The 18875-nt window shown below is 44.7% G+C and overlaps 1 protein-coding gene across 2 annotated transcripts in view; it reads left to right on the top strand.

Moving 5' to 3' along the window:
* Window positions 1–18875, top strand: part of efhc2 (EF-hand domain (C-terminal) containing 2) — a 164472-nt gene that overhangs the window by 124108 nt on the left and 21489 nt on the right. For both annotated transcript variants that reach the window (XM_068039907.1, XM_068039906.1), the window contains one exon: window positions 5113–5310. In XM_068039907.1, the coding sequence (XP_067896008.1) occupies window positions 5113–5310 (198 nt within the window). The remainder of the gene's footprint in view (window positions 1–5112; window positions 5311–18875) is intronic.

The following is an 18875-nucleotide window of genomic DNA, read 5'->3' as shown; positions in this document are numbered from 1 at the left end:
AGGCGATTGCAGGGTAAAGCAGTAATAGAGTAATGGAGGGCATTCAGGGAAGAGATAGCTCAGGTACAGACTTTGAAGGGAACAGATAGTTCATCCAAAGCTAATGACAAAGAAAATAAGAGTTAAAATAAAACAGTAAAATGCAACTTATGACAAATGTCAGGAGCAAGATTCAATTAATAACCAGGAAAGTTTATGGAAAGTGCAGGAGGGAATTAAAAAAGTTAATACTTGAGTCAAAGAAAGGTTAGGAGAAAAGATTAGCTGGCAACATTAAATTGAACGCTAAAAAAAAATTATAAACATACAAAATGTAAGTGGTTTGCATGAGAAAAGAAACAGAAAATGCTGGAAATATTCAGCAGGTCTGACAGCATCTGTGGCAAGAGAAACAGAATTAACATTTCGTGCTCAGTGACCTTTCATCAGAACTGTGAGAGAAAAGGTTGGGCCTATTAAGGACCCAAAGGGATATCTTCATTTAGAGGTAGAGGACATGGCAAAAGTATTAAGTACTTTGCAGCCTTCTTCACAAAAGATGTGAAAGTTACACTAAAAGAGGAGAGGGAAGTTATGGACAGAATAATAATAGAGAAGAGTACTGAAAAGATTATCATTAATGAAAGTGTGTAAATCATCTAGTCCAGATGGAACGCATCTTAGGCTGCTGAAGGAAGCAAAGGTAGAAATAGCAGAGGCATTGGTCATAATCTTTCAATCCCCTTATTGGATACAGGATTTGTGTCTGAGGACTGGAAGATTGCTAATGCTATACCACTTTTTAGCGAAAGGGGAGAGGGATAAACCAGGAAACGACAGGCCAGTCAGCCTAACATCGATGGTGGGGACGTTATTGGAAGCCATTATCAGGGACAAAATAAATTTTCATAGGGAAAGGCATGGGTTAATCAAGGAGCACAACGTTGATTTGTTAAAGGCTTATTGTGTCTGACTAACATGGTTGAATTCTTTGATGAAGTGACAGAGAAGGATGATCAAGGTAGTGCAGTAGATGTATATATGGACTTTCAGAAGGCATTCAACAAAGTGCCTCACAGGAAGCTTATTAAGAAGATGGAAACCCATGGTAGTAAGGGGAAAGTGGCAGTGTGGATACAAAATTGGCTCAGTGACAGGAAACAAAGGGTAATGATGGTTGATTTGTGTTTTTCAGACTGGGAGGTAGTTTGCAGTGGTGACTCCCAAAGGTCAGTTTTGGGTCCATTACTCTTTTCAATTTTTTATAAACAACCTAGGAATGGGTGTAGGGAACAGCATTATAAAGTTTGCAGATGACATAAAACTTAGGAAAGTAGTAGATAGTGATGAGGATGGTTACAGGCTTCAGGATGACTTGGACAGGGTGATGAAATGGGCAGAAGCATGGCAGATGGAGCTCAATGCAGAGAAATGTGAAGTGGTGCACTTTGGGAGGACTAATATGGAAAGACAATACATTATGAATGGGATGCTTTTGAAAAGTGTTGATGAACAGAGAGACCTTGGTATCCATATACATAAATCCTTAAATGTGGTAGGGCAAGTTGATAAGGTAGTTAAAAAAGCACATGGATTACTTGGGTTTATAATTCAAGGCATAGAATATGAAAACAAAGTAATCATGCTCAAACTTTATCATATCACAGGTTAGGCCTCAGCTGGAGTAATGTGGACAATTCTGGGCACCAAACTTCAGGAACAATGTAAAGACATGAGAAAGGGTATAGTGAAGGTTTACCGGGATGTTATCAGGGATGAGGGACTTCAATTATGAGGCGAGAATTGGAAAAACTAAGACTGTTCCCTTTGGAACAGAAAAGATTAAAAGATTTTGAGACCTAACAGATTTAAGCCTAAGAGGGGAATAGATTTTCAAGATGATGAGAGGTTTTGATGGAATAAATAGGGAAAAAATATTCCCTCTAGCAACTGGGCCATGGATTCAAAATCATTGGCAAAAGATCTAGAGGGGTGATGAGGAGAGATGTTTTCACTCAGTTGTTGGAATCTGGAACACTGCACCTGAAAAGGTGACGGAAGCTGATTCCATAAATAATTTAGAAGAGAGTTAGACAGGTACTTGAGGAGGAAGAACTTACAGGGTTACAGACAAAAAGTGGAGATTTGGGACAAAGCACAACTGCTCTTTCAATGAGCCAACATGGTCACAATGGTCTGATTGGCCTCCTTCTCTGCTGTAAGTTTCTATGTTTTAATGATTCAAATGGATCAGCTTACTGGAAATGCCTCTCTATGCCTTGCAATTTTGGACTTCAGTACAATCTTCCAAGATCATAGCGTTCAGTAGTAGTTAGAGACATTAACAACTGTGATAGTAGGAACTGTTCTTTCTCCTCTTGCTCCTAATCAAAATTATAAACATATACTTGGAATGTAACAGAAATAAAGCCATTGTGGAATATCAGGAAATATCCTTCAATTTTCAGTAGACTCGGAGAAGGAAGAGGCACTTTGAAAATCAGCAAAAGAGCAGGGGTCGGCAATGTGTCCGTACATGGACACCGGTGTCCATGGTAAAAATTTTGAGGTCCATGGTAATTTTAAATGTTCTGCTCCAAGACTTTAAACTTGTGTTTTAAAAAAACAAAAGTTTAAAGGCTTGGAGCAAGACATTTATAATTATCAGGACCGAAAGTAATTACAAAGGATCGGGGCGCTGGGCATCAGGCTAGTCTGACAGCCCGCCAAAGTTCTGTATCTGGTCCACCAATCAAAAGCGCAAATGGTTTGCCTGTGCGTGCATCACTGTCGATACGGAGTACGTATGAGGCGGGACTCGCTGGGAAGACTGGTGCCATCAATCAGGGGATGCTGACCGATGGGAGTGGGGCAGGGGGCAGTGCTTGCGGAGCACTGGGGAGGCTAGACTCACTGGGAAGACTGGTGCCGTTAATCAAGTGATCTCTTTTTGTTAATCGTTGATGGGATGTGGGCTTCGCTGGCTAGGCCAGCATTTATTGCCCATCCCTAATCGTCCTTGAGAAGGTGGTGGTGAGCTGCCTTCTTGAACCGCTGCAATCCACGTGGGGTAGGTACACCTACAGTGCTGTTAGGAAGGGAGTTCCAGGATTTTGACCCAGCAAAGGAACGGCGATATATTTCCAAGTCAGGATGGCGTGTGGTTCGGAGGGGAACTTGCAGGTGATGATGTTCCCATGCATCTGCTGCCATTGTCCTTCTAGGTGGTAGAGGTTGCGGGATTGGAAGGTACTGTCTAAGGAGCCTTGGTGCGTTTCTGCAGTGCATCTTGTAGATGGTACATACTGCTGCCACTGTGATCGGTGGTGGAGGGAGTGAATGTTTGTGGATGGGGTGCCAATTAAGCGGGCTGCTTTGTCCTGGATGGTGTCGAGCTTCTTGGGTGTTGCTGGAGCTGTACCCATCCAGGCAAGTGGAGAGTATTCCATCACACTCTTGACTGCCCGTCTCTGACCTGCGGAATCAGCCAAGGAAAGTGTTGGTGTGAGTAGAACAGATAGGATAGCGCACAGGAAAGCATTGACAGAATTGGAAAGGCAAGACATCTTTTAGCCAGAGCAAGCTTCTTTTTTTTTAGCCAGTCAGTCCACTTTCTCAGCTCTCCAAACAGCCTGGTTTCTCTCAGAGTGCGTGGCTAGCGCCAAGCGGCAATGTGTTTCTGCTCCTGGTGCATTGGGGGGGGGGGTGGAGAGAGGGAGGGGGAGGAGGCGAGGGGGAGAGGGAGAGGGACAGAGGGGGGAGAGGGAGGGGTGCAGGGGGGAGACAGAGGGGGCGGGGGAGAGAGACAGAGGGAGAGGGGTAAAGAGGGGGGAGAGGGAGGGAGCAGAAGGACGGGCGAGGGGGGCAGGGAGGGAGAGAGGGAGAGGGGGTGGGACACGGGGAGCGTGAGGGGGACACAGAGGGGGGGAGAGAGACGGAGACACAGGGGAGAGGGATAAACACAGAGAGGAGAGGGGAGAGGGATGAAAAAAAGAGAGAAAGAGTGCAAGATCACTTCGGACAGATGGACATCTATCCGGATTGCCAGTGTTGCTACATCAGGTATGCAGGCAGACATTGACTACTTGTGCAAGCAAAAAAAATGCCAGGTATCTCCCTAAATAGGGAGAAAAATATTTTAAATCGGACTTGTTTTGATGACATTAGGTTGGCTGTATATACAGATTAATTGCCCCCATGTCCCTAGCTGAGTCAATAATTTTGCCAAATGTCCATGGTGCAACATATTGGTGCCTATCCCTGCAAAAGAAGAAAAGATGATAGTGATGTATTCCAATTCCAGACAAGCCTATTTTTATGTTTTATATCCCTATTTTTAATCACAATCCAAAGCCAGTCAGATTCAGAAGGCTGATCAGAAAAAGTTAAGCAAGCCCACTAGCATGGGTAATGTGTATTATTATTATTTTACATCTGTCACTCTGCACATTCCCTTTTTTTGTAAAATTTAGAAGCTTATTCATTTGTATCTGGCCTTGTTTCACTAAAATGTTTCAGTCTATCTTTGGAAAGTTGAGGAGTGCACTTGAGAGCATGGGCAAAGGACAAGATGGACTAAGTTTTCATTTCTGTATTATTGCTCACCTTTTGGACTAGATGATGGTCAGTTAAAGGTAGTTTCCATGGGAATTCTCCCACTTACCTGCCATAACTTTGGCAGAAGAGTCACAGAAATTCTGGATAAACAGCAGCGATCCTGGCACATGATGGAGAATTCCCATCACCTGAAAACTTTCTGTCAAGCTTTCAGATTCATTTCTTTCACTGCTCATTCACATTAACTGAATGTTCCTTGACTTTTAATGGTAATGCTTGAATTTCTCAAATTTCCCTTCTTTTACACTTACTCAATTTGTTGTGCTTGTCTTGGGGGTTATATCTTGTGATTTTTCCTGACAGAGAATGCTTTTGCACTACTGACTGCTGAGTAAGAAGTTGTTATGTAATGTTACTTGTTGCCTCATTGCTATCACTTAGTCAAGTAATATTACATTTATAGTACCGCGCCGACAGTTGCAATTTATTTCAGCTTGAATTTATTTCCATTTTTTAGTATATTATAGATTATTATTACTGCCTGTAAGAATTAATTTATTCTTTGTTTCTAAACAGGAATATTGTGATTCAGATTGGGGAAGGACTGCTTACTGAACATGAAGTCATGACAATGGGCCGCTACTATAGCATCCGTGAACAGCAAAAGATAGACTTTTGTCTCATACTGCATGTTGTCCAAGAAGCACTGAGAAAGGAAGCCTTTGAAGATTTTGGCAAAATATCTGAGGCTTTTATGTATGAGGATCGCCAAAGGTAACAAACATAAGCATCAGGTAACAATGTCTGCGTTATGATTGGTTAACATAATAATGGTACCTCATCCATCAGCCTGTGAGTGTGGTGAGCAATTTGATCACAGAGAGTATCACAGCCATGACTAATTAGGACAAATCCACTGACACATATTTTCCAGCAGTGATCACCAGAAGTAGGAACCTGTCTGATTTACATGTCCCTAACCCAGGCGCACTACAGCTAATTGTAGCCATGGTTCACGAATGTCCTTCAGGGAAGTGAACTTGTCACAGATACCTGTTCTAGTCTATTTATGACTCCAGTTCCACCTTCTCCGGGCGGCTAGGAGTGGACAACAAATGCAGCTTTATCAGTGTCGCCCATGTTCTGAGAACATATCAAAAAAAAGGTATTATTTTTCTTCATTTACGAATGCAAAGGAGTACATTGTTTAGAAAAATTGGGAGGGGTGATATTACACATTTAAGACTTTAGGTCCTGGGAGGTATTTCTAACATTGACAAATAGGTATCAACATTCTATTCATTGCTTAAAACAGGGCTTGGTTATGCATACAAGAATGTGAGACAAATATGTTGATGATAATCTTCAACAGACAAAAACCAAGGTCCTCATATTGTGAATGGGATGATTGCAGAGCTATTAGTGAGCTGTAGAAGTATGAAAGCAATGTACTCCAGAGAGTCCAACCTTGTAGTTTCAACCCCCTTCCCAAGAGCCACAAACAGGACGGCCCTGGTAGACCCACCGTTTCAGCCTGTTCTTGCCCCAAAGAACTGATGTCTTCCTATCTTGTGTCTATTTTTTCTTCCTTTGTCCAATCTCTTCCCTCCTTCATCCGCAGCTCTTTTTAAAAATTTGTTCATGGGAAAACGGGCATCGCTGGCTAGGCCAGCATTTATTGTCCATCTCTAATTGCCCTTGAGAGGTTTGTGTTGAGTTGCCTTCTTGAACTGCTGCAGTCCATGTGGGGTAGGTACACCCACAGTGCTCTTATGACACCCTCTGCCACTTTTAACATTTCCAGTTTCCTGGCCCTAACCATTTCCTTTTCACCATGGATGACTAACCGCTCTACACTTCCATCCCCTACCAGGATGGTCTGAGGATTTTCCTTTGCTTCCTTGAACGGATGCCCAACTATTCCCCATCCACCATCACCTTCCTGCACCTGGCTGAACTTTGAATAACTTTGTCCTTCAACTCCACTCACTTCCTCCAAATAAAAGGTGTTGCTGTGGGAATCCACATGGAACCTAACAATGCCTGCCATTTTGTGGAATATGTGTAACATTCTTTGTTCCAGTTCTACTTCAGTCAGCTCCCCGACCTCTTTTTTTTGATATATTGATAATATTGATGACAGTATTGGTGCCATTTCCTGCTCTTACCCAGAACTGGGAAATTTCATCAACTTTGCTTCCAGTTTCCATCCTTTCCTTGCTTTCACACGGTCCATCTCCCACTCTTCCCTACCCTTCCTCGACTTCTCCCTCTCCATTTCTAGGGATAGGCTACCTACCAATATCCTTTATAAGCCCACTGACTTCTACAGCTACCTTGACTACCTTCCACCCAACTTCCTGTGAGGTCTCCATTCTCCCAGTTTCTCGTCTCTGTTGTATCTTTTCTGACAATGCCGACTTCCATACCAGTGCATTTGATGTGTCCTTTTTCCTCCACCAAGGATTCACCCTACCATAGTTGACAGGGCCCTCGACCTTATCCATTCCATTTCATGCACTTTTCTGTTACCTCTTTCTCCCTCCCAGAACCCACAATAAGGGTCCCCTTGTCCTCACATTCCATCCCACCAGCCTCCCTATTCAGAGTCATAGGCTGGAATTTTATGCCCCCCCCTCCCCCGCAGGAACTGGAGGCGGGGTGGGGCGAGGGGGGGGGTGGTCATATAAATTGAGTGGGAGGCGGAAGTGACATTACCATTGCCTTCCCGCCCCCGCTGCAATTTTATGAGCAGCAGTGGAGGTGACAAACAGCCCACCAAGCCCCAGGCCAATTAAGGCCCTTAAGGGGCCAATTAATTGCCACTTAAGGGCCTTCTCCCACCACCGCTGGTATATTACCAGCGGCGGGCCAGCAGTTCAATTGTTTAGAAGGCCAACGTGTAAAACCAGAGGTGGCGGCACAGTAGTATACAGTCAGGAGGGAGCTGCCCTGTCCTCAGCATCGACTCTGGACCCCATGAAGTCTCATGGCATCAGGTCAAACATGGGCAAGGAAACCTCCTGTTGATTACCACCTGCCGCCTCCACCCACCACCCCACCCCCAACCCCTCAGCTCCTCAGCTGATGAATCAGTACTCCTCCATGTTGAACACCACTTGGAGAAAGCACTGACGGTGGCAAAGGCACAGAATGTACGCTGGGTGAGGGACTTCATTGTCCATCACCAAGAGTGGCTCATTAGCACTATTACTGACCAAGCTGGCTGAGTCCGAAAGATCATAGCTGCTAGACTGGTCTGTGACAGGTGGTGAGGGAACCAACAAGAGGGAAAAACATACTTGACCTTCTCCTCACCAATCTGCCTGTCACAGATGCATCTGTCCATGACTGTATTGGTAGGAGTGACCACCGCACAGTCCTTGTGGAAATGAAATTCTGTCTTCACATTTAGGATACCCTCTAACGTTGTGTGGCACTACCACTGTGCCAAATGGGATAGATTGAGAACAGATCTAGCAACGCAAAACTGGGCATCCATGATGTGCTGTGGGCCATCAGCAGCAGCAGAATTGTATTCAACCAAAATCTGCAATCTCTTGGCCTGGCATGTCCCCCACTCTACCATTACCATCAAGCTGGGGATCAACCCTGGTTCAATGAAGAGTGCAGGAGGGCATGCCAGGAGCAGCACCAGGCATACCTCAAAATGATGTGTCAACCTGGTGAAGCTACAACCCAGGACTACCTGCATGCCAAACAGCGTAAGCAGCATGTGATAGACAGAGCTAAGCAATCCCACAACCAACGTATCAGAATCTAAGCTCTGCAGTCCTGCCACATCCAGTCGTGAATGGTGGTAGGCAATTAAACAACTGGAGGAGGTGGCTCCACATATAGCCCCATCCTCAATGATGGGGGAGCCCAGCACAAAAGATAAGGCTGAAGCATTTGCAACAATCTTCACAGAAATGCCGAGTAGATGATTCATTTTGGCCTTCTCCTGAAGTCCCCAGCATCATAGATGCCAGTCTTCAGCCAATTCGATTCACTTCACATGATATCAAGAAATGACTGAAGGCACTGAATACTGCAAAGGCAATGGGCCCTGACAATATTCCGGCAATAGTACTGAAGACCTGAGCTCCAGAACTTGCTGTGCCCCTAGCCAAGCTGTTCCAGTACAGCTACAACACTGGCAATTACCCGGCAGTGTGGAAAATTGCCCAGGTATGTCCTGTACACAAAAAGCAGGACAAATCCGACCCAGTCAATTCCCGCCCTACTCAGTCTACTCTCGATCATCAGTAAAGTGATGGAAGGTGCCGTTGACAGTGCTATCAAGCGGCACTTGATTAGCAATAACCTGCCCAGTGAACCTCAGTTTGGGTTCTGCCAGGGCTACTCAGCTCCTGACCTCATTACAGTCTTGGTTCAAACATGGACGAAAGAGCTGAACTCAGGAGGTGAGGTGAGAGTGACTGCCCTTGACATCAAGGCAGCATTTGACTGAGTATGGCATCAAGGAGCCGGAGCAAAACTGGAGTCAATGGGAATCGGGGAAAATGCTCCGCTGGTTTGAGTCAATCATATCAGCTCCAGGATATCACCGCAGGAGTTCCTCAGGGTAGTGCCCTAGGCCCAACCATCTTCAGCTGCTTCATCAGTGACCTTCCTTCAATCAGAAACTGAATTGGAGTAGCCATATAAATACCGTGGCTACAAGGGCATAAGGAACAAGGTTAGGAATCCTGCGGTGAGTAACTCAGCTCCTGACTTCCAAAAACCATCTACAAGACACAAGTCAGGATTGTGATGAATTAATCTCCACTTGACTGGATGGGTGCAGCTGCAACAGGACTCAAGAAGCTCGATACCATCCAGGACAAAGCAGCCCACTTGATTGACACCCCATCCACAAACATTCACACCCTCCACCACCAATGCACTGTGGCAGCATTGTATACCATGTACAACATGCCCTGCAGCAACGCACCAAGGCTCCTTAGACAGCACCTTCCAAACCTGCAACCTCTACCACCTAGAAGGACAAGGGCAGCAGATGCATGGGGACACCACCAAGCCACACACCATCCTGGCTTGGAACTATATCGCCGATCCTTCACTGTTGCTGGGTCAAAATCCTGGAACTCCCTTCTAACAGCACTGCGGGTGTACCTACCCCACATGGACTGCAGCGTTTCACGAAGGCGGCTCACCACCACCTTCTCAAGGGCAATTAGGGATGGGCAAGAAAAATGCTGTCCTAGCCAGTGATGCCCACATCCCATGAGAAAAATGGTTCCTGCCTCAGAGGGGCAGAAGTCCAACCCCAGCCATTTAGGGCCCTGGCCCACGTAAAATCTCAGCGTGGCTTCCAGGCCTGGCGGAGGTGCGTTCGCCACTGACTTTATCTGCCAGTAGGTGGAGCCTCCGGCCCAATGTAAAATTCCAGCCTTAGAATCATTTATGGCACAGAAGGAGAACATTCGGCCCATCAGGTCCATGCTAGCTTTCAATGGAAATATCTAGTCAGTTCCACTCTCTCACTCAATTCCTGTAGTCCCGCAAGTGATCCTTACCACCTGCTGCATAAAAAAGTTCTTTATATCCCCCCCTACATCTCTTACCCAAAACCTTCAATCTGTGTCCCCAGTCCTGTACCATTAATTAATGGGAACAGTTTTTCCTTGTCTCACTTATCTAAGCCTGTCATAATCCTCCACACCTTTGTTAAATCTCCCCTCAATCTCCTTTGTTCTCAGGCGAACAACACCAGCTTTTTCAACCTAACCTTGTAGCTAAAATCCCTCATCCCCGAAACCATTCTGGTAAATCTCCTCTGCACCCTCTAAAGGACCCTTACATCCTTCCTAAAGTGTGCTGACCAGAACTGGATGCAAAACTCCAATTGGGACCTAAACAGAACTTTCTAAAGGTTCAGTATAAATTTCCTGCTTTTGTACTCTATGCCTGTATTTATGAAGCCCAAGATCCCACATGCTTTACTAACCACTCTCTCAACATGTCCTGCCACCTTCAAAGATTGATGCACATGCACCCCCAAGTCCTTCAGTTCTTGCACACTCTTTAGAACTGTGCCATTAAGTATATATTGCCTCTCCCTATTCCTTCTGCCAAAATATATCATCTCACACTTGTCAGTATTAATTTCCATCTACCACCTGTCTGCCCATTTGGCTAGCCTATCTATGTCCTGTTGCAGGTGGTTCATATTTTCCTCACTGTTTGCCACACCCCCAAGTTTGGTGTCATCAGCACATTTTGAGATTCTGCTCTGTATTCCAAGATCCAAGTCATTTATATAAACCAAAAAAGCAGTGGTCCCAGCTCTGACCTTTGGGGAACACCACTGTCTGCCATCCTCCAGTCTGAAAAACAACCATTATCTCTGACTCACTGTTTTCTGTCCTTGAGCCAATCTATTATCCAATTGGATACTGACCCTCCTATTCCATGAGCCTCAATTTTGTTCACCAGCCTTTTATGTGGTACCTTATCAAATGCTTTCTTAAAATCCATGTAAACAACATCCAGTGCATTCCCTCCATCAACCTTCTCTGTTACTTCATCAAAAAATTCAACTAGATTAGTCAAGCATGATCTGCCTTTTATAAATCTGTGCTGGTTATCGAACCTCTCCAAGTGTCTGTTGATATTTTCCCTGATTATTGTTTCTACCATCTTACCCACCACTGATGTGAAACTAACTGGCTTGTAGTTGCAAGGACTGTCCTTACACCCTTTCTTGAATAAGGGTGTTACATTTGCCACGCTCTGATCCTCTGGCACCTCCCTCGTATCCAGAGAAGATTGGAAGATTATGACAAGCCCTTCCACTATCTCCAACCCCACTTCCTTTTGTAACCAGGGATGCAAGCCATCCGGACCAGGTGACTTATCTACCCTAAGCATAGCCAGCCTTTTTAGTACCTCCCCCCCCTATCCATTTCTTCTACTCTCCGTGGTTCTACCGATATTTTGGCAGATTCCACTTTTTTAATGAACATTGAAAAAGCCAGAATTTGATGCCACCCTGACAAGTGGGATGGTGGCGGGGGGGAGGGGGGTGCGTAAAATGGAGTGGGAGGCACTGGGAGACCATCCCAATCCACTCCCGCCTCCGCCGCCACTTTACGCAGGGCGGCAGCGGCAATAAACGGTCCACCCGCCCCAGGCCAAACAAGGCCCTTAAGTGGCGGATTTTAAGCATGGCAAGTGGGAGTACTGGAGCTGGGAGAAGCCGCCCATCGAAACCAGGCAGCTTCTCAGCATCCGGTGGTCCTCATGGTCGGACACCCTGTGCCCGATGGCGGGCTGCCCCACTATCCTAACCACCCCTACAACCCAACATGCCCCCCCTTCCCCCCAAACGACGACCCTTGCCTCGCCAGGGCCTGACCGATTACCCTCGGCAAGGCAACCAATACTTCCCTTCTTTCCCGGATCCCAGGCATTGTGCTTTGTGCTGGACTGCAGTCCCAGCAGTGGCCACTTTTCAGTCGGTGGCCGGCTCCCGTCTGCCTAGGGTAAAATTCTGGCCAAAGTATTCATTAAGTATATTAGCCTTGCTTTGTGCCTCCAAGCATATATTACCCTTTTTGTCCCTAATAGGCCCCCCTCCACCTCTTACTACCCGCTTACTATTTGCATGCCGATAGAAGATCTTTGGGTTCCTTTTATGTTGACTGCTATTCTGTTGTCATATTCTCTCTTTGCCAGTTATTTGCCTCTTCACCTCCCCTCTCAACTTATTTTATATGGCCTGGTTCTCACTTAAGAATTCACCTGACATGCATCATACGCCATCTTTTTTTGTTTCATCATAATCTCCATCTCCCTCGTCATCAGAGGAGCCCTGTTTTTGGTTTTCTTACCTTCATTCTTGTTGTAATGTACCTAGCCTGTACCTGAAGCATCTCTTCCTTAAAGATAACCTATTGTTCCGATACAGCTTTTCCTGTCAATCTTTGGTTCCATTCTACCCTGGCTAGATCCCTTCTCATCGCATTGAAATTAGCCCTCTTCCAATCTAGATGTTCTACCTTATTTCGTTCCTTGCTTTTCTGCATTACTGTTCTAAACCTTATGATACGATGATCACTCTTGCTCAAGTGCTCCCTGACAGACACTTGGTCCACTTTGCCCACCTCCTTTCCCACTTCCAGATCCAGCAATGCCCCCTTTCTAGTTAGGCTGAGAACATACTGATCAAGTACTCATTTTGTACCTCGCCCATTTCCACTGGCTCCACGCATAGATTCCCTCCTCTGTCCTTGAGTGGGCCAACCCTTTCCCTGGCTACCCTCTTGTTCTTTATATACGTATAAAAAGCCTTGGGATTCTCCTTTATCCTGTTTGCCAATGACTTTTCATGACCCCCTTTAGCCCTCCTGACTCCTTGCTTAAGTTCCTTCCTACTTTCCCATTTATAATGCCCCTTGAGCCATTTTTCTTTCTATACTTGTCCCATTACTCTCTCCTTTTGCCTTGCACCATCATCCCTTTTGTCATTTAATCCCTCCTTCCTTCCAACCTATTACAGACCTTCCCTTTTGTTCTTCCCTCCACCGCCGCCCCCCCCCCCCCCCCACTACTCCCAATAAGCTTTATTACTGCTGGTAGACTTTACTAATACTAATAAAACCTTATAATTACTGATAAATTACCTGGATTTTGAAAGATAAAGCTCTCGGACCGCTCCCCTCAAAGCAGCAATACTCACCTGCCAATCAACTTACGTCATTCCTGTGATGTCACACCTCAAGTTCCTGCGCTGTTTTTAAACTCTCTCTCTCTTTCTCTCCTCCCCACCCCACCGATATACTCTGCTGCTCCCTGGAGTTCCAGCGTGGTTTTAAACTCTCTCTCTCTCTCTCTCCCGATGTACTCTCCTGCTCCCTGAGTTCCAGCGTGGTTTTAAACTCTCTCTCTCTCTATCCCGATGTACTCTCCTGCTCCCTGAGTTCCAGCATGGTTTTAAACTCTCTCTCTCTCTCTCCCCCTCACCCCACTGATGTGCTCTGGTGCTCCCAGAGTTCCAGCGTGGTTTTAAACTCTCTCTCTCTCTCTCTCTCTCTCTCCCCCTCACCCCACTGATGTGCTCTGCTGCTGCCTGAGTTCCAGCGTGGTTTTAAACTCTCTCTCTCTCTCTATCCCGATGTACTCTGCTGCTCCCGGAGTTCCAGAGTGGTTTTAAACTCTCTCTCTCTCTCTATCCCGATGTACTCTGCTGCTCCCTGAGTTCCAGCGTGGTTTTAAACTCTCTCTCTCTCTCTCTCTATCCCGATGTACTCTGCTGCTCCCAGAGTTCCAACATGGTTTTAAACTCTCTCTCTCTCTCTCTATCCCGATGTACTTTGCTGCTCCCTGAGTTCCAGCGTGGTTTTAAACTCTCTCTCTCTCTATCCCGATGTACTCTCCTGCTCCCTGAGTTCCAGCGTGGTTTTAAACTCTCTCTCTCTCTCTCCCCCTCACCCCACTGATGTGCTCTGCTGCTCCCAGAGTTCCAGCGTGGTTTTAAACTCTCTCTCTCTCTCTCTCTCTCTCTCCCCCTCACCCCACTGATGTGCTCTGCTGCTGCCTGAGTTCCAGCGTGGTTTTAAACTCTCTCTCTCTCTCTCTCTCTCTATCCCGATGTACTCTGCTGCTCCCGGAGTTCCAGAGTGGTTTTAAACTCTCTCTCTCTCTCTATCCCGATGTACTCTGCTGCTCCCTGAGTTCCAGCGTGGTTTTAAACTCTCTCTCTCTCTCTCTCTATCCCGATGTACTCTGCTGCTCCCAGAGTTCCAACATGGTTTTAAACTCTCTCTCTCTCTCTCTATCCCGATGTACTTTGCTGCTCCCTGAGTTCCAGCGTGGTTTTAAACTCTCTCTCTCTCTCTATCCCGATGTACTTTGCTGCTCCCTGAGTTCCAGCGTGGTTTTAAACACTCTCTCTCTTTCTCTCTCTCCCCCCCCCACCCCCCGATGTACTCCGCTGCTCCCTGAATTCCAGCGTGGTTTAAAACCCTCTCTTTCTCTATCCTGGTGTGCTCTGCTGCTCTTGGAGACCTTGCGCTGTTTTTAGACTCTCTCTCTTTTGCTCCCGATGTGCTCTGTTGCTCCTGGAGTTCCTGCGCTGTTATCAAGCTGTAACATTAACACTTTTTTCTCTTTCCTCAGATGCTGCCAGAGCTACTAAGTACTTCTAGCATTTTCTGTTTTTATTTCAGATTTCCAGGGTTTGCAGTACTTTTCTTTTGCACTCTAAAGAGAAGTAGGTGAATGAGTCAAGGCAAAGGAAGCCAACTTCTGGGCTATCTTGGAACATTTTGTTTGATAGTGCACAGATGAGCCTAAGTAAATACAGATATTTCCCTTCTCTCCTTTTTCCTAATTTTTTTAACTAGCATATCCACCATCAAAATGAAACTTGGCACCCAGGATGAATCATCTGGGGTGGCCCATATGCTCCACCCACACTTGCTTCCATTTGAACACAGCTGCTCCACTTTGCCTGACTGGATCATTTATCTGATAAGTTTGCCCACCCTTATCACAGAATCACAGAATTGTTACAGCACAGGAGGAGGCCATTCAGCCCGTCGTGTCTGCGCTGACTCTCCAAAACAGCAATTTACCTAGTGCCACTCCCCTGGCTTCTCCCCGCAGCCCTGCACATTCTTTCTTTTCAGATAACAATTCAATTCCCTCTTGAATGCCTCGATTGAACCAGCCACCCTTATATATCTTTTCAGTTTTCTGTGGTTATCATCCCATCATCATTTGAAAAAGCAACATATCAGATGAGCTGAAGCATTACTGGAAATTGAGAATTTTTAAAAAATGACAAATTAACTAATGGTTTGAAAGCTTTGTTTAAAATATATAAAAATTTAGTTTATCAGTTGTGCCATTACGAGTTGGAAGAATATTCATTTGTTTGCATACATTTTTATTAATATTGGGCCCTGAATTTCTTTGCTATCTTTAGCACTTACGCCATTGTTATGTCATGATTGTGCTAAAATGATTAAGGAAATTTACATTTACATATTTATGCTGTTATTATGCAAAACGCAAGTTTCTTCAACCATCTTAATCTGTGCAAATCTTACACCTGCCAAAGTCTCTCAGGGCTTATTTGCATGACTGCATTGTTCAAGCATACAGAAGTTTCCTGGAATTATGCTGGTCCTGCGATCAATGTAAGTTAGCCCCATCGCAGAAATGTGTTAGCAGTTTCCTCTGTCATTTTACACCAGTGTTAGGAGTTGGTGAGCTGAAGAGGGTACCAACTTCATTTACTGATTACAAGCTACCAAGCAAATTTGTTTCAACCATTCCTTCTCTTTTTAAAGACGTGCACATTATTTTATTTAGTGCTTTTCTTTCTTCCCCCCACCCCCCCCCCCGCAAAATTCCACTATTTCTCCAACCCCAAACCCACACTCAGATTAACATCAGACAAGACATAGATTTCTCCATGTGTATACTTATTTATGATTAGATGTTGCATCTATTCCCCATAATCAACATAATTAACATAAAGGTCAGAGCTCATAGATTTATTAAGCATAAAGTACTTAAAATCAGACCTCACCCTGCAAAATTAGTTAAAACCAACACCACTATTTAACCTCCCCGCAAGGACATTTGTTAAATTCCAAAAAGCTTGTTATGGAAAGATAATGCTGGAGCTTATATTTACTCAGTTTCACATTTATTGTGCAGAGTAAAAGGAATAGAAACATGTAGCTCCTCACTCAAAACCTCCCCCAGTCCCAGTGAGCATCTGCTTATAAGTGCTCAACTAAAACCCCAATTAACACCCTTTACCTGCATATAATCAAACGGCCGTCCATGTCTCCGTTATAAAGACGTCTGCAAACGCGACATGAAATCGTGTGACATTGATCACAAGTCGTGGGAGTCAGTTGCCAGCATTCGCCAGAGCTGGCGGGCAGCCATAAAGACAGGGCTAAATTGTGGCGAGTCGAAGAGACTTAGTAGTTGGCAGGAAAAAAGACAGAGGCGCAAGGGGAGAGCCAACTGTGCAACAGCCCCAACAAACAAATTTCTATGCAGCACCTGTGGAAGAGCAGCCTGTCACTCCAGAATTGGCCTTTATAGCCACTCCAGGCGCTGCTTCACAAACCACTGACCACCTCCAGGCGCGTATCCATTGTCTCTCGAGATAAGGAGGCCCAAAAGAAGAAAAGAAAAGAAGAAAGAATCAAACCATTGAATACAATTAACAGATTCCCTTCTTTCTTTTACAATACAACTTAGATTAACATGCTCAAAGAATATTTCAAAATAAATCAAAATAAGTTCCATATTGGGTACAAAATTTTTACATTGTGAGATGCCCCTCTTCTAGCACCTCTAACAATTTCTTTGTAGTAACATTTCTTTTTGTGAAACAATCGGATAGCTGATGACTTGCATTTACCCATTTAAGTTTGGCGATTTCCTTTCTCTCCAACATTTGTTTCAATCCAGCAAGGTCAATACGTAGTCTTTTCTCACTCACACTTTTTGTACAGTGTACATTGTCCCACAAAGAACGATTATCCACGTAACATTCAATTGGTATCCTATCTTCAGGATGTCCCTTGTTCAGAATTTCACCCAAAATATTTAACAAATGGAACCCCAGGTCCACTGCCTCCACAAAACCCAGTGTTTCCGCAGCTAACATGCTTTTAACAACCCGTTTTATTTTCTTAGCCTCCCAAGCTAAAGGGTAACATTTCCCATTTTCACCCATCAGAAATATTATGAAGCCAGCTATACTTGAATACCCATCAGCAAGACTAGCATGTGAAGCATCACTAAAAATTATTAGCTTCATGTTCTTTGGGTCACCTAAGGATGGGAACTTCAGTACACATTTCTCCAGATTTAGTTTTTTCAACGTTTTATTTGCCCTTAAAACATTCTCAACTTTTGGATGTTTTATCATCGTGCTTAACTCCAGCGCATTAAAACTAACATCAGGCCTTGTCTGAGAGCCCAACCAGTTTAATTGATCCACGAGGCTTCGCAATTGCTCAGTTTCTACTTTAGTTAGATCATCTTTCTGTGATGACCTCACACGTTTAACTGGGATGGGAGTAACACTCTTTAAGTAGGATTGTTGATTCAAACTTATTCCAGACTTAGTCTGCTTAATATCTTAACCATTGTATTTGAAGGTCCCACAAGCCTGACTCCCAATCTTAAATTCTGCCCTAATCTTATTAATTACATATTTCTCAAAATCTTCAGTACCACCCCATAACAAATCATCAACCTGCATGAAGATGCCTGAAAGTTTCCCTTTATGATACCAATAAAACATTACAGGATCTGCTTTTAGTTCAACACAACCAATTTTCAACAAAACAGATCTCATCGAGAAATACCACCCTCTGGAAGCGTCATTAAGGCCAGAGACGCATTTGTTCAGTTTCCAAAATTTTCCTACTGTATCTGCTGCCTCTTTAGGTGGTTTCAGATACTTTTCAGAGAAAAGTGTATCACTTTGCAGAAATGTAGCTTTTATGTCAATGGATCTACATTCCCATGAATATGTGGCCATAAGAGCCAAAAAAATTTTAAAGATTACTTTTCCAGCTGTGGGAGAGTCCACTCTAACATCAGTATCACCCAGTCGCTCTTCAAAACGCCTTGCAACGAGCCTCGCTTTAGCCTTATAAGTTCCATGGGGAAGGACTTTTTCAGTACCAATCCATCTTTGTGACAAGGCTGGCTGTCCCCTATCTGGTACCTCAGAATAAACTCCAATCTCTCTCCCACTCTCTAATTCCTTATGTTTTGCTTCTCTTATTAGTTTATCCTCAAGTTTATTGGGAGCCACTAAAACTTCACGATCATGAGGACTTCTGCTTCTAGTTCTATTCCGAGACTGCCCTCTAGCCTTCATTTCATTGTGGAATCTGTCCGTACTACGGCCTCTATTTACACTTTGATGTCTTTCGGAACTACTGCTAGAAGATCTCCCTCACACTTTATCGGAGGCTCTTTCTCCAGTACGTGATCTCTCCTTTCACAAGAGTCACTTCCTGACCCACTGTCAAAACTTGCACTGCGCTTTCTTACCCTCCTCTCTTTCACCCCATTCCGCCAGTCCATGGATCTGGCTTCTTGGCCATCATCTTGAACATTGAACCAATATTTAAACTTGCCTGTAGATTTTCCTGCACGCCCCACAATTGTCGCATCCCTCCATTTGGAATATATGTTCACCCGAGTACTTACTCGAGGCAATTGGCCTTTGGATGCAATAGCTCTTTCCTGAGCATCATGATCTTTATTACTATTACTATCCAACTCTTGATCTATCTGTGCCTCAGGACCTTCATCACAAA

Source organism: Heterodontus francisci, chromosome 10 (assembly GCF_036365525.1).
Source record: "Heterodontus francisci isolate sHetFra1 chromosome 10, sHetFra1.hap1, whole genome shotgun sequence".
NCBI lineage: Eukaryota > Metazoa > Chordata > Chondrichthyes > Heterodontiformes > Heterodontidae > Heterodontus > Heterodontus francisci.
This window is presented reverse-complemented; position numbering and strand designations above follow the sequence as displayed.